The 14,225-nt window shown below is 37.3% G+C and overlaps 1 protein-coding gene across 4 annotated transcripts; it reads left to right on the top strand.

Moving 5' to 3' along the window:
• The first annotated feature begins 705 nt into the window (after positions 1 to 705).
• LOC136231634 (uncharacterized) lies at positions 706 to 11,750 on the top strand. Of its 4 annotated transcripts, none has more exons than XM_066020765.1 (15): positions 709 to 3,664; positions 3,753 to 3,881; positions 3,970 to 4,161; positions 4,288 to 4,340; positions 4,472 to 4,769; positions 4,916 to 5,072; positions 5,146 to 5,283; positions 5,958 to 6,071; positions 7,390 to 7,577; positions 7,686 to 7,901; positions 8,001 to 8,264; positions 8,392 to 8,539; positions 8,642 to 8,775; positions 10,712 to 10,798; positions 10,884 to 11,750. In XM_066020765.1, exons 1-15 carry the CDS (start codon positions 1,028 to 1,030, stop codon positions 10,968 to 10,970), a joined length of 4,842 nt encoding a protein of 1,613 aa, XP_065876837.1. In that variant the 5' UTR covers positions 709 to 1,027; the 3' UTR covers positions 10,971 to 11,750. The 4 variants fall into 4 exon arrangements, with proteins under 4 accessions (XP_065876840.1, XP_065876837.1, XP_065876839.1 ...); XM_066020767.1 differs by having other exon boundaries at positions 4,910 to 5,072; positions 5,164 to 5,283; XM_066020764.1 differs by having other exon boundaries at positions 4,910 to 5,072.
• The last annotated feature ends 2,475 nt before the right edge of the window (positions 11,751 to 14,225 follow it).

The raw sequence follows: 14,225 nt of genomic DNA, 5'->3' as shown, positions 1-14,225 counted from the left end.
AGATCCCAATTCTGTACCATACCACTCATTGAGTAATTCAGATGATATTGATACAAATGAAAGTCATGAGAAAACTAAACAACTTAGATGAATACTTTAAGAGATTAGATTGCTTCCACGAAAAAAAATTGTTAGTTTAAAATGAACACATACTATTAGTATATATTTAGGAAAAAAATATTTATAAATTATTATTATTATCAATTTTTAATCAATTATTTTGGATTATCTTTTTTATTAGTTTTTAAATTAAATTTATATATTAATTTATTGATTTAAGATATATATCTATATTAGTCCTTTGATATATTAACAACAACATACCATCATAATATTATCAAACATTAATAATTAAATAATAAACAACAAATATAACAACAAACGAAACTTTATAAAATTAAAAATATATTTTAAATCAATTCAATCATCTTAAAAAATATTAAAATACCAACACAAATATAATATAAATAAATATTTTTTTTTGAGGAATATAAATAAATATTTAGAAGCCGTTAAAAGAACGATATCCGTACATGGTATTTTTTACATGGACCCTTTACCCGTACATTTGATAAATAAAATTTATTAATAAAAATAGAGAGATAGAAAGAAAATAGAAAACCATTCACAACAAGGCCTTATTTATTATCTTAACAAAAATGAAGCAAATGGTATTAACATTAAGTTGTACTAATGAAAGGATTTGGGTTAAAACGGCAGCCTTAATTCTATTTTCCCCTCACCAAATCAAACCTCACCCTTCCTTCCTCCTCTTTCCGTTTCTTCTCCTCCTTCCATGGGTAGGTGCCTGTCTGTCACTAACCCGCTCTCTCATACTCTTCTACTCTTCTTCTAGATTTCATCGCCAATCTCTTCCTCTCCGTCGCAGCAGAACTTCTTTTGAAATCCCTACATTTCCTCCTCTCTTAAGTAAGTCTTTCTCTCCACTTATTTATCTCTATTTCCACTACATATTTGACAGATACAGACGGTTTTATGCATGATTATCATATTCTTCTGATAATCCATGGGGCATAAGAAACGGAACCCCACTTCTCGCTCTAAACATCCTCAGCCATCGTCTCCGGCGGCTGCTACTGCTGCTGCGGCCGCCGATGAATCCGAGTTATCTCCCAATCCGAACAATCTCCCTCTTGCGAAGATCGAACCCTCCATTTCCCCTCAATCCGATGGTTCTTCTTACTCCGCAATCAAGCTCGAATGCGAGCGGGCCTTGACATCTCTCCGCCGTGGCAATCACACCAAAGCCCTTCGCCTTATGAAGGAGTCTTGCTCTCGCCACGGTGATAACTCGCCGCACGCGGCTTTAGTTTATCGTGTACAGGGAACGGTGTGTGTAAAGGTCGCATCGATAATTGATGACCTCAATACTAAACAGCGGCATTTGAAGAACGCGATCGACTCCGCCCGTAGAGCAGCGGAATTGTCACCCCACTCAATTGAATTCGCGCATTTCTACGCTAATTTGCTGTACGAGGCCGCAAATGATGGTAAAGAGTATGAGGAGGTCATGAGAGAGTGCGAACGTGCGTTAGATATCCAGAATCCGATTGATCCCGCTAAGGAGAGCTTGCAAGACGAGAGTCAGCAGAAGATAACGACTGCCGAAGCGAGGATTGCTCACGTGCAGAGTGAACTGAGGAGTTTGAAGCAGAAATCAAGCATTGCGTCAATTTCAACTTGGATGAAGAACTTAGGGACTGGGGAAGAAATTAGATTGATTCCTATAAGGAGAGCAACTGAGGATCCCATGGAAGTTAGGTTCGTGCAAACTAGGAGGCCCAATGAGATTAAAAAGGCTACAAAGACGCCTGAAGAGAGACGGAAAGAGATTGAAGTTAGGGTAGCTGCGGCAAGACTATTGCAGCAGAAATCAGAGAGTAGTCCGGGACAACAGGAGGGAGAGAGGAGTGACAAGGGAGTTGAAGCACCATTGGTGAGTGATAAAAGAGGAGAGAGGAGAAAGAGTGCCAATAATATGAGAAAGAATGGGACCAACAAGGAGAGGAAAGATTGGGTTCGTTCATATTGGAGCTCAATGAGCATGGAGATGAAGAGGGATTTGTTGAAAATTAGGGTTGGTGATTTGAAGAGTTATTTTGGATCGTCCAAGGATGGATTGGCCAGTGAGGTTCTGAATGAAGCCATATCATTTGCACAGGAGAGTAAAACGTGGAGATTTTGGATGTGCTGTAGATGCCCGGAGAAGTTTGCAGATTCTGAGGCTCATATACAGCATGCTGTACAAGAACATTTGGGGAATCTTATGCCTAAGATGCAGGCTATATTGCCTCAGAGTATTGACAATGAGTGGAGTGAGATGATTCTTAATTGTTCTTGGAAGCCGTTGGACATTTCTTCTGCAGTCCAGATGCTTGGAACTAAAGGGAAATGCCAGGATGCAGGCCTTGTAGAAGGTTTTGACTCTGAGAAGCATAATGAGGAGTGTGATGATTGCTTCAAAGATGCATGGGATACTTCAGAGAAGGAGAATTTAAGGGATGACTATAATGACTGTTTCATGGGTAGCAATGATACTGATAAGCTTTCCAGTATTCAGTGTAAAAAATGTGATGTGAATCAGGGTAACGTTGCACATTTTATTGATAGCTGGCCGATATCAGAGGATCCTGAACGGGGAAAGCTCCTAGAAAAAATCCGTGCTACATTTGAGTCTCTTATTAAACACAAGTGTTTAGCTGCTAGCCATCTAAACAAGGTGATACAACTTACAATGGATGAGCTACATACTCTTGCTTCTGGTTCACAGCTTCTAAACCATGGCCTGGATCAAACTCCCTTGTGCATTTGCTTTTTGGGTGCTTCACAGCTTAGAAAGATTCTCAAGTTCTTGCAGGAACTGTCTCATTCTTGTGGTTTGGGAAGATATTCTGAGAAAATTAGTACTATGGATGATGTGAGTGCTCACGATCCCGGGATAAAAGAGAAAATTGTTCTTAATGGGGATAGGTTGTGTCTTTACCTGGATGAATGTCTATTGCCCTCAGAATGTGCTCCTGGCAGCACACGTACTGATGATGATGTGGCCACAGCGGCTTTTACGAATGCTGGCTATGGAAATGGGGTTCTACCTGATGCTGATGCTTTTCTCTCATGGATATTTGCAGGCCCCTCAAGTGGGGAGCAATTGCAATCGTGGATGCGGTCAAAAGAAGAGAAAGTGCATCAAGGAATGGAAATACTCCAAACTCTTGAGAAAGAGTTTTACCACCTGCAGAGCCTTTGTGAGAGAAAATGTGAGCATTTAAGTTATGAGGAGGCATTGCAATCTGTAGAAGATTTATGTATTGAAGAAGGTAAGAAGACTGAGACAGACATTCATGCCCATAGCTGCTACGAGGCTGCACTTAGAAAGCGGAGGGATGATCTTGTTGATAACGAAAGTAATGCTCCATTCAGCAGCAGAATCGAGTTAGACGTCATAGCAAACATACTAAAAGAAGCAGAAGATCTTAATAGCAATCAATTTGGATATGAAGACACGTATGGTGGCATGAATTCTCAGTTATGTGACTTGGAGTCCGGTGAAGAAAATGATTGGAGAACCAAGGACTACTCACATCAAATGGATACTTGCATACAAGTTGTGATTCAGAGACAGAAACACCAGTTATCAGTTGAGGTCAGTATGTTTGTTCTAGATGCTTTTGCATATGACTGAAATTGCTTGTGATGATTGTTACTTTATCTTGATTGTTCCTCTTATGCAGCTCAGCAAAATTGATGCTCGAATTATGCGAAATGTAGCTGGAATGCAACAGTTGGAACTCAAACTTGAGCCTGTCTCTGCTCATAATTATCAATTGATATTGTTACCTCTAGTGAAGTCATACATGAGGGTTTGTATAAATTAGTTATGAGCTGTTTTTGGTGTCTCTCAAATCAAATTTTCTGGATACCAGCCCCAACTCTTTTTTTTTTTGGCAGGCACACTTGGAGGATTTAGCTGAAAAAGATGCTACAGAGAAGTCTGATGCTGCAAGGGAAGCATTTTTAGCAGAACTGGCACTTGATTCTAAGAAGAATGCTCGTGGAGGAAATGATAATTCGAGAAACTCACAGGAGAAGGCAAAGGATAAAAAGAAGAACAAAGAGTTCAGGAAAATTAAAGATCCAAAGGTTTTAAAGCTCTATAGTTTGTTTACATTTAGTAGGGATTGGTACTCAATGTAATTCATGTTTTTGATGGAGTTGTAATGTTATTCATGCTTGGTGATGCCATTGTGTTGTATTCTTATATTTCAGGCTTCTTTTGGTAATGATCAGCTCTTGATTCATGATGAAGCTGCTGAGCAGGGGTATCTATCTTGATCTCACTGTGCAATTTTTTTCCCCTTAAAATAAAGTGCTTCCATTTTATTTTGTACCAACATATAATGAATGCCCACACTCCGGACAACTGTTAAGTTTCACTGGTTTCTGGCTGCAGTTCCTTTCCAGTTTCATCTGATGGTGGCCACCAGGATTCTGACAATCTTCTTTTGGAAAATGGAGATTACTTGAAACAACAGGAGGAGGAATTTAGACTTAAAATTGAGCTTGAAGCAGAGGAGCGAAAGCTAGAAGAAACTCTGGAGTATCAAAGACGTATTGAGAATGCCGCTAAACTTAAGCTTCTTGCTGAACAACAATTTAAGAAATCTAAACAAACATTTCCAGAAAAGATGCCTGGTGAATCACATGATATTTGCTTGGATTCTGGTGCTGGTGATACCCATGAGCCAACTGTAAGCATTAGTTTTCAGGTTCTCCTGTTCAGGATGATGTAATAAGATAGAAATTGTTGCCAAGACTTTTATAGCTATTTGTAGAACTAGAAATCCTTAGGTTGAATATGAAACGGGGCCTCACAGACACTTGCTTTCAGGAACAGTTGATAGTACTGAACAATGGATTTTCCAACAACATAGAGGTCTTGCAAATGGAAAATGATGTGGCATTGCCAACTAATGTGGCATCACCAACTAATCCTTCTTTGATATCCAGCACTCAAATTATTAGTGGTGCACATATCATAGAAGTAAATCAAGGTTAGCATCACAGAATTGTGGTTCTTAAGGACTCTAGGTTTGGTTGCAATTATTAGATATCATTTCTTTGCAGGATTGTCGGATGTAATAGCTATAGACGATGGCGTTTTACCTTCTGACCGGAGGGCAGGAAGGAGAGGTAGGCGGCATAAGAGTTATGGAAAATATCAACCAATTTCAACAGAGAAGGATAATGTTGAAGCTGGAAGTGGTATGTTTTATGCTCTGTGATTAACTTTTCATCCAAATTATTATTAAATGGACTTTGTGATTAGAAGCGTATTAGAATGAACTTAGAATTGCATTTCCAATGTGATTTGCCATGGTGGTTTGAATTCACACTGCAGCTCTGTGATAGATGTCAATGTAAGTTTGTCGAGTTTTTATTTTTTAACATTTGTTTGACTTTCCATGCCTCTGTTGTGCCTGTTAGAAGTTTGAGATGTCATACATCTATTTTTAGTTGTCACTTATTGTTACTCCATCCTTCTTAAAGAACATGTACTTCAGGCTGGATGTAGATACTCTTAATATTTTCTTCCTCAAGTTCTTGTTCCATGCATAAAACTTAACCATTCATAGTTGCACTGAAATGGATTTTTGAGAGGTTCTTAGCATACATGTGAATTTTGAATTTTGTAGTGTAGCATTTGTATAGCGGTAATAAAAAAAATTATATTGCTATTAGCATTCATGCATGTTACTTGAAATTTATATTTACATATATCTGTTATGCTATGGTCTGTCTTTCTGCTTTTCTTCGCTTACCTTTGAATGATTATTATGGAGAATCTGTAGGCATTCTTCAGTCATTATTCTTTTGAGACTCTTTTGTGCTCAATCATGAAGTTCTAACTGATTTTGTTGGTGTGCTTAAATGTTCAGCTTCTCCTAAGATGGGTGACAGTGGGACCAAGACATCGAGACAATTGCAATCAGAGGAGGATGAGGAGGAAAGGTTCCAAGCTGACCTTAAGAAGGCTGTACGCCAAAGTCTTGGTAAAATTATCTTGTATATTTTTTTTTGGTTGTTATTATACCCTTTGTCATTATATGTGGTGAAACTAGGTACACTATAAGGTACATGTCCTTAATATGAGTTTTAGGTATTATTTAGCAAATTGTAAGAGTTGCATAATGCTATCCCAACAGTCTTTTTGAAGCATTAAGTTCCAAATGTTTTTTTTTTTTTTTTTTTTTTGATGAGAAGTTCCAAATGTTATTATATCTGGTTATTAAGGTCAAGTTTTGAGACATCTGTGTCTTTTTACATTATTCATCTGTATGTCTCTCCCTAACAATCTTATAATTTTACTGTAAAAATGAATCTTTATCTACTTCATTGTCATCCCAATAAGCATGCAGTCTCTCCTTTTTTGCTTTTAGCCATGCTACCATTTGGTTTTGCTATACGAATCTTAGTCACAAATATCAAGTATCCATATCCGTGTTCTTGAAAGAGGAGAAGAAATTCTTTCTAGCCTTATCAGGATGATCCATAATATGATATCTAGTCTGTGTTTGCTATAATTACTTACAGAAATACTGTGATTCTGGTTATAACAGCCGCAGTTACTTCAGTTTACCTGATTGTCTTGGGACTGCCATAAACCAAGCCTAAGTTGAATAACAGGTTGAATTTACTAACTCTCACGTATCCTGGACTTAAGCAAGGATTATTCTTGACGTTCCAGTCAATAAAATCAGAGAACTATTATTGTTGCAAAATTTAACTTTTTTTATACATTGCCACCGAGCTCATCCATTGTTGAGTTATTTTTTATGGTCGATAAAGCAGTTGTATTTTTGCAGAAAAAACTTATACAGATTCTTTCAGAACACACAAGCCAGTTACACCCAAACACCCCAATTATAACTCAATGAGTTTTACACAACAGTATACATTTAACACTGTACCAACCCTCTTTAGAACTCTGTTTTTATCTCATATTCTTATTGAGTTATTTTTTGATAGAAAACATTCATGAAAGTTGAAGGCAAATGAAATAGTTTGCATCTGAAGTAAAAGTCTCTCTTCTGTTAGATGTGTTCATTTCATAATGCATAAATGTACTTTTCAATATCATCTGCAGCGCCTTTTCAAGTAATTACTCTTTGCATTTTTAATATTAAACGTATCCTGATCTGGTCTTCAACCAATGGCTTGCATTTAGAGGTATCATACCTTGGGAAGTTGCTTACATTGTTATGTGTTCAAAAGTTTGAACCAACATGTGAAACATTTTATTTTCCTTTTCATGATCACTGAATTATAAATGTTCGCACAACTAATTTATATTTATCTGTGGACTTTCAGACACATTCCAAGCACGTCAAAAAACATCTTCAAGTTTGCGCATGCCAAAAAATATGCCTCTGGAAGTGAACAGTTCTGATGTTTCACCAAATGAAGTTGTGTCTGATAATGTGAATGGAACTGATGTTGGTATGGGTCTGCAGAATAATGTTGGCGAATACAATTGTTTTTTGAATGTTATCATACAGGTATACTGTGGATTATAACTTCTTCCTTACTGCAATATCTGTTTCATTTATGCATTTAATGTTCATGTCCATACCCTCCTTTGTTTGCCATTTCTCCTATAAGCTCAGTCCTTGTGGCATTTGAGACGTTTTCGAGAGGAGTTTCTGAGTAGATCAGCATCAGAGCATGTTCATGTCGGAGAGCCATGTGTTGTCTGTGCATTGTACGAAATTTTCACTGCCTTGAGCATTGCATCTACAGATATGCGTAAAGAAGCTGTTGCCCCGACTTCTCTGAGAATAGCTCTGAGCAACTTGTATCCAGATAGTAATTTCTTTCAGGAGGTATCTTCAAGAACTTTGTTTGTACACCCTACCTGTCTGGTTTGTAAGTCACTATGATTTTTGTATAATGTTCTCCTGACTTGAGGATTCATGACTCAGGCACAGATGAATGATGCATCTGAGGTATTGGAAGTATTATTTGATTGCCTTCATCGAGCATTTACTTCTGGTTCGGGTGTTTCTGATTCTGCGGATAGCAGTTGCACTGGGGATTGTTCAAACAATGCTTGTGTAGTGCATTCACTTTTTGGAATGAATATTTTTCAACAAATAAATTGCTATGGCTGTGGTTTGGAGTCCAGACGTCTGAAGTACTCTTCTTTTCACCATCATATAAATGCCAGTGCCCTTCGAACGATGAAGGTTTGTGTTTGTAGTCAAGATGTTCTACAATGACTTGTTACTTAATGCAGTGATCTATTACGGATGAAGATGTTAAATTTGAGAAGTTTGCCGAAATCTGTTCTTCTTACTTTATCTGAACATTCAGGTCATGTCCGCTGAAAGCTCTTTTGATGAGCTTCTAAACCTAGTAGAGATGAATGATCAAATAGCTTGTGATCCTGAAGTTAGTGGTTGTGGAAAGCTGAACTATATCCATCGTATTTTGACAACTCCACCACATGTCTTTACAACAGGTGATTTTATAAGTAGGAAGTGTATTTTGTATAATACTTTTCAGAAGTTCCCTCTCTAGAAATTGAAAATGGTACATATATATATATATATTTTATCTGCAGTTCTGGGATGGCAAAATACATGCGAGACTGTTGATGATATAGCAGCAACATTGGCAGCCCTTGACACTGAGATTGATATCAGTGTTCTATACCGTGGTCTAGATCCCAAGAGCAGACATAACTTGGTTTCAGTGGTATGTATAGTTGATGATCTTAAGTTTAGTATTTATTGGATAAATGATATTTGTCATAGTATGAACAAATGTGCACATAGCTACTTGTAATAGAAGAATTTTAGGAGCAATTAGGGATTAGTATATATTTTTGTCCACTTCCTATCCTTATTCTTGCATATAAACTCATTATCTTTCAATATATAAAATGGAGTAGTTTTCTCCCAAATCAACATGGTATTAGAGCCTTATTGAGCTTGTGAGTTTCGTGTCGGCCCTAGAGAGCAGCACTTTTGGGTCTTCCATAGAGAGCAGCCACTCTAGCTCTACTTTTTGCTGGAGTTTTGTTTTGTTTGCCCACCACCCTCGGAAGATGACCGGATTCTCAGTGCATGTAGGCGTGTCCTGTCCTCTCATAGAACCTTTTGAACCAAAAGCTTAAGCTAATAGTTAAGGCCCAATCATAGAACTTACATTAATCTCTGACACACCCTCTCACGCGAATGCCACTTGGGCTTGAAGCATGCACAACACAGGCTCATCCCACCATGTGTTTAAAATTCATCAATAAATGAGGTTGCCAAGATTCGAACCCTCGACCGTTTGGTCCAAGAGGCTCTGATACCATGTCATGGATCCGTTTGAACCAAAAGCTTAAGCTAACAGTCAAGGCCCAATCACTTTCTCTAGTCTTTTCCCTCTATTCCGGAGATAATCTTAAGTTGGTTTTTTTCCTTGGGTTGCTGACTTTATACTCCTGCTTCGTGTGTGGGTTGTTGTACTCCTTTGTTTTGCTTATTTCTTCTTGGATACTTGCTGCCCTCTCTTCATAATGGTGATTTCTTCTGGGATGCTCAGTTCTTTTGTAAAGACTGAGTTTCGTTTCAGTGGTTGGCTGATCCTTCGAAGAAGATCACCTATTTCTTCATGTTTGAACTTCTTTTACCTTAGTTTCAAAGTTTGGAGGTCATCCTCACTGTTGTCTTGGGCCAATATAAATAATTCAGTGGCTTATTCTTCAGAGTCACTTCCTCTAGTCTCTGAGTACTTGTTTTGGTCTCATATCATCTAGCAACTAGAAGATGTCTTTGCTAAAGCTTCTCCAGGTTACCTATTTCTATAACAAGCTGGGCATGGTTGTTCTATTCCCTCCACCTTGAGAAAGTGGGGGGGTAATAGTAAATGTGAACATAGCTAGTAAGTAGTAGAAGATTTTTAGGAGCAATTATGGAGATTAGTATTCAACTTTAATCAGATTTGGTTAATTAGAGAAATTTCTGTAAATAAATATAAGTTTCCTGGGGAATGAAAGATAACGAAAGATGAAAGAAATACTAGCTTGCTATGACTAGGAGGAGAGAGAGATATCAAAATAACAATCAAGTTTATGAAGTGGAAGGTTTACAAATCTAGATTTCATCCATAAGGTTGATCACACATAGTATGGGGAGGAAAATGGAACGGTGCATTTGTATACCTTTGGACGCTGCTAGAGATTTGAGAATGATGGAGGTATTCAACTTTCTTGAAGTGCCAGGATTCTGTATTCAACTTTCATTTCACATTTCCTGCAGATTAGAACAAATTTTGTTCCACTGGAATGCAGAATCCTGGCACTTCAAAGGCTCAGGAATCTGAAGTGCTTTCATACCTATTTAATACTTATGAATTCGTCTCAACTTATCTTGTAGTGAAATGAATTCAAATTGAACCTTGATATAAAAAATATCAGAAGGATTAGCAATTCACTTTATTGACTTGATTTAATATGTGGAGCACACCGGCTCATTATAGCTTATCTGCTATTTTAGATAGCTTTTTGGCAGTGGACTTAGCTAACACCAGCAACCTTGTATATTCTAAATTATTGGAAGATGATTTGCAGAAACATGTTAGCTTTCCTTTTTCTGAACTGTTGCCTCGTTTTTAATCATTGATTTCTCCCTGCAACTTTTAGGTTTGCTATTACGGACAACACTATCATTGCTTTGCTTATAGTCAAGAACAAGAGCGGTGGATAATGTATGATGACAAAACTGTGAAGGTAAAAGCAACTTTTGTCATAATTTATGCATTTTAAATTGTGTGCATCTCTTTGGTGTTACACTCTGTATTGTATTTATTTCTAGGTAATTGGTGGCTGGGCCGATGTTCTTTCCATGTGTGAAAGAGGGCACTTGCAACCTCAGGTTCTTTTCTTTGAAGCTGTAAACTAGTGGTTAGTGGAATTGGTCCAATTATTTACTGCATAGAAAGCATTGGGTTCAGCATTGCTTCGCATTTGATTGCTGTCTGCAGTGAGGGTTTCTGTTAAAAGAATTATGCTTGCAGCTTTATGCAAATGGTAAAAACATCCAGAATTCCTTTTGAAGGATTTTCAAGTTTTGATACAAAAAGAAAGTTAAAATCACAGTTTTGTCATAATGAGGAGGTTTTGTAAGAGGAACATGGTTTTTTCTCCGGGAAGAATAACGTAGCATGGAAACTTTTCTTTGAGCTTGAAGAAACCAGTAATAGAAGAGCATGGCGTGTAATTTTGGCACTTGTGCGTCTGAATACTTTATGCAAGGTTTCTGTCCATGGAATTTTCTGTTTTAATCTCATGGATCTTTCCAAATAACATGGCATTGTTGAAAGAAGTTGTGATGGCGACAAATAATGTCCAGTTGTTACCAGGAGGAGAGTATACTAATAGGTGTTGTAAGTGGGGAATTTAGTTGATTAGATTCAAAGCCTTTTCCTAGATGTCCAATTTTCCAGAATTTTCCCCGTTAGAAGAAGTTCTGTATAGATCAGATCATGGCCCCTTTGTTTGTGCCTTTAAATCTCGGTATGGCATCTGATGAAATCACAAAATGCAGATGGGGTATTAATATTTAGATTCATGTAGCTAGCTCATTCAGTTATTTTGCTACTTCCTTTGTAACTTATGCTACATAGAACTTACTCTTCTATTCTTTCTTTTCCCCCTTTGATGGTGATGAAAATTTTGTGCATGCGCTATGCCTCAATTCTTTATGCTGCACTTGTTTACCTTCCCAGCAATTTAAAATATTTTTTTTTTTTTGTAAGAAATACCCTGAGCACAGTAACTCGTATAACCATTCTTGGCCTACTTAAATATGTATATTTTGACTATGTCGTTATTTCCAGACTGATCTAATTATTGCATTTTTTATGAATGTTTTTGTTCATGATTTGAATATTCATGTTCATAACTTTTTCTTCTAAATGACGTCTCAATGGAATTTTTGGCTCTGGATTAAGGGCAACGCATGTTTGTTGAATTTGTATTGCATCCGTCTCATACTATAAGGGTTTGTCTTTTTTTTTTTTTTTTGATAATTTCTTATTCACCAATACCAAATTTCTAATGAAGTAAACAGGTAGGATAGTTAACAATTTGAGAAAGTAAAATATCATCAATACATTTTCTTACAGCTGAAGATGTTCGTCAAATTTTGTTTGCTAATCTTTTTCTATACTTCAGTTTTGATTTCATTCTAATCTGAAAACGTAATAGTTTGATTTAATAGAAAATTTGTAATAGTTTGATTTAATAGAAAATTTATTTTTAATCGGATAGAAAAATAAGAAAACTCATTCATTAGATTTATTTGCATATAAATTCAGTGACGTAGACATCTTCTTCAAGATATCGAGCCACGACAAAGGAAGACCTCATAAAGCATGTGTCCTAATAAAGCATGTGTCCTCAGTCACACATCGTATGAGATCAAGGCGAAGAAGGGAGTGTGAGGAACTGCTTCACATGGCATGTCATCAGGGGCACACTCGTGTGGAGAAGCTGCTGAGCCTTTGCAACTTTTATTTCAATTCACACGACGTGTCACACCCACACGCCGACGAACCTGGTGTGGGTGTGACACATCATGTGAATTTTTAGCGCGTTGACGAACCTGGTGCCAAGGAGGTTCATGTTCACACGACATGTCACACCCACACGTCGTGTAGGGCTGCCTTTTCCAACAAGATTGGCTAGGGGACAAGAGCTACTAGAATTCTAATTTCATTTTAATTACTATTTATGTCACTCTTTATTTACTGTCTTGCCATTTAGATTTACTTGACTAAATGCCATTTTGGCACTCTTACATATCCTACCTTTTTACTTTATGTTTGTTAACCCTAGTTGGGTTATTTTAGTCTTTTACATTATTAGTTGGGAGAGCTATTTAAACTTCATTGTTTGTAAATATGATGAACTTTTTATCAATCAAACTACATTATCTCTTTGAGAGCTTGTTTAGGGCTCATCCCTTTAACAATAGAGATTTTACAATTCCTACGGGTTTATCATGTGAATTTGAGATTCACTCCTTCTACTTTAGCTAGAGAAGAAGCCTCTTTGTTAGTTTACGATCAAAACTAACTCACTCGTCATTAATCCATATCAGTTGGTATCGGGGGCGAATCGTTTTCTTTCTCAGAGACTTCTTTTTGGTAATGATTCACCCAAGTGTTTCACAAGCATTAAGAGAGTTTGCAGCCAAGAGCCTTGAAGAATCGTAAGTTGGAGTAAGAGAAATAGAGCTCGAGCTTGCCGAGACAAGGAGAAAGACGAGAAAACGTGGAACAAGGAAAGAATACAAAGAGGAACCCAAAGAAGCTAGTGATGACACCGTAGAGCTCAACGTCGAAGAAATGAAGAAGACCCAATGTTGCCTCATAACGAGTCATCACAAATATTTTCTACATTTGCACATTCAAGAGGTAACTCCTAAATTTTCAATTTCTCACGTGGAAATTTTGGGTAGTCAAATTATTAGTGAGAAATTGGATATTTGTGATGTTGATGATGAATTAAATTCTCATTCTGAGTTTGTTGATAATGAAATTGTGAATGAGAATTTGAGTTCATGTATAAATGAGGAGGAAGGAGTGTTTGTAGGTGAAGATATTGGGGAAACTCATGTTGAAAAGGGTGCTCCCCATGTGTTTGATAAAATGCCCTTTAGGCATAACTTCATTTGTATGCTTGAGGAAAGTGAGAGTATTTATTTTAAAGAAGGGGAAAGTAATTTTGAGCTTGATAAACTGTTTGAGGAGAATGAGGAAATCACTTATTGTGTGGAGGTTGATGGCTATGGTGATGGGAGAGATGTTGATGATTCAACCATGTTAGGATGTATGTCATTTAAGTCGGGCAACTTGTCAAATGGATTAACCGGCTTGAACTATAAGGAGAAGCGGATGAAAACAAGAGGTCATGGGAAAAAATGGGTTGTTGACGAGGACAATAACGAATTTGAAAATTATCATAAAGAAGATGAACTCGAATAGGAGATTGATGAATTTAAACTCCCTGCAAAGGAGAGAGAGCTACCTTTCCACTTGCTAAATTGAGAGAGAAATTTGTCTGCAAGGCTGCTAAGATGACGAGCCCTTAGAGCTCCTTTAAATAGAGGGACTCCTAAGTAACTGAAAGGGAGAGACTCCAAACGGATGCC

Source organism: Euphorbia lathyris, chromosome 1 (genome assembly GCF_963576675.1).
Source record: "Euphorbia lathyris chromosome 1, ddEupLath1.1, whole genome shotgun sequence".
NCBI lineage: Eukaryota > Viridiplantae > Streptophyta > Magnoliopsida > Malpighiales > Euphorbiaceae > Euphorbia > Euphorbia lathyris.
This window is presented reverse-complemented; position numbering and strand designations above follow the sequence as displayed.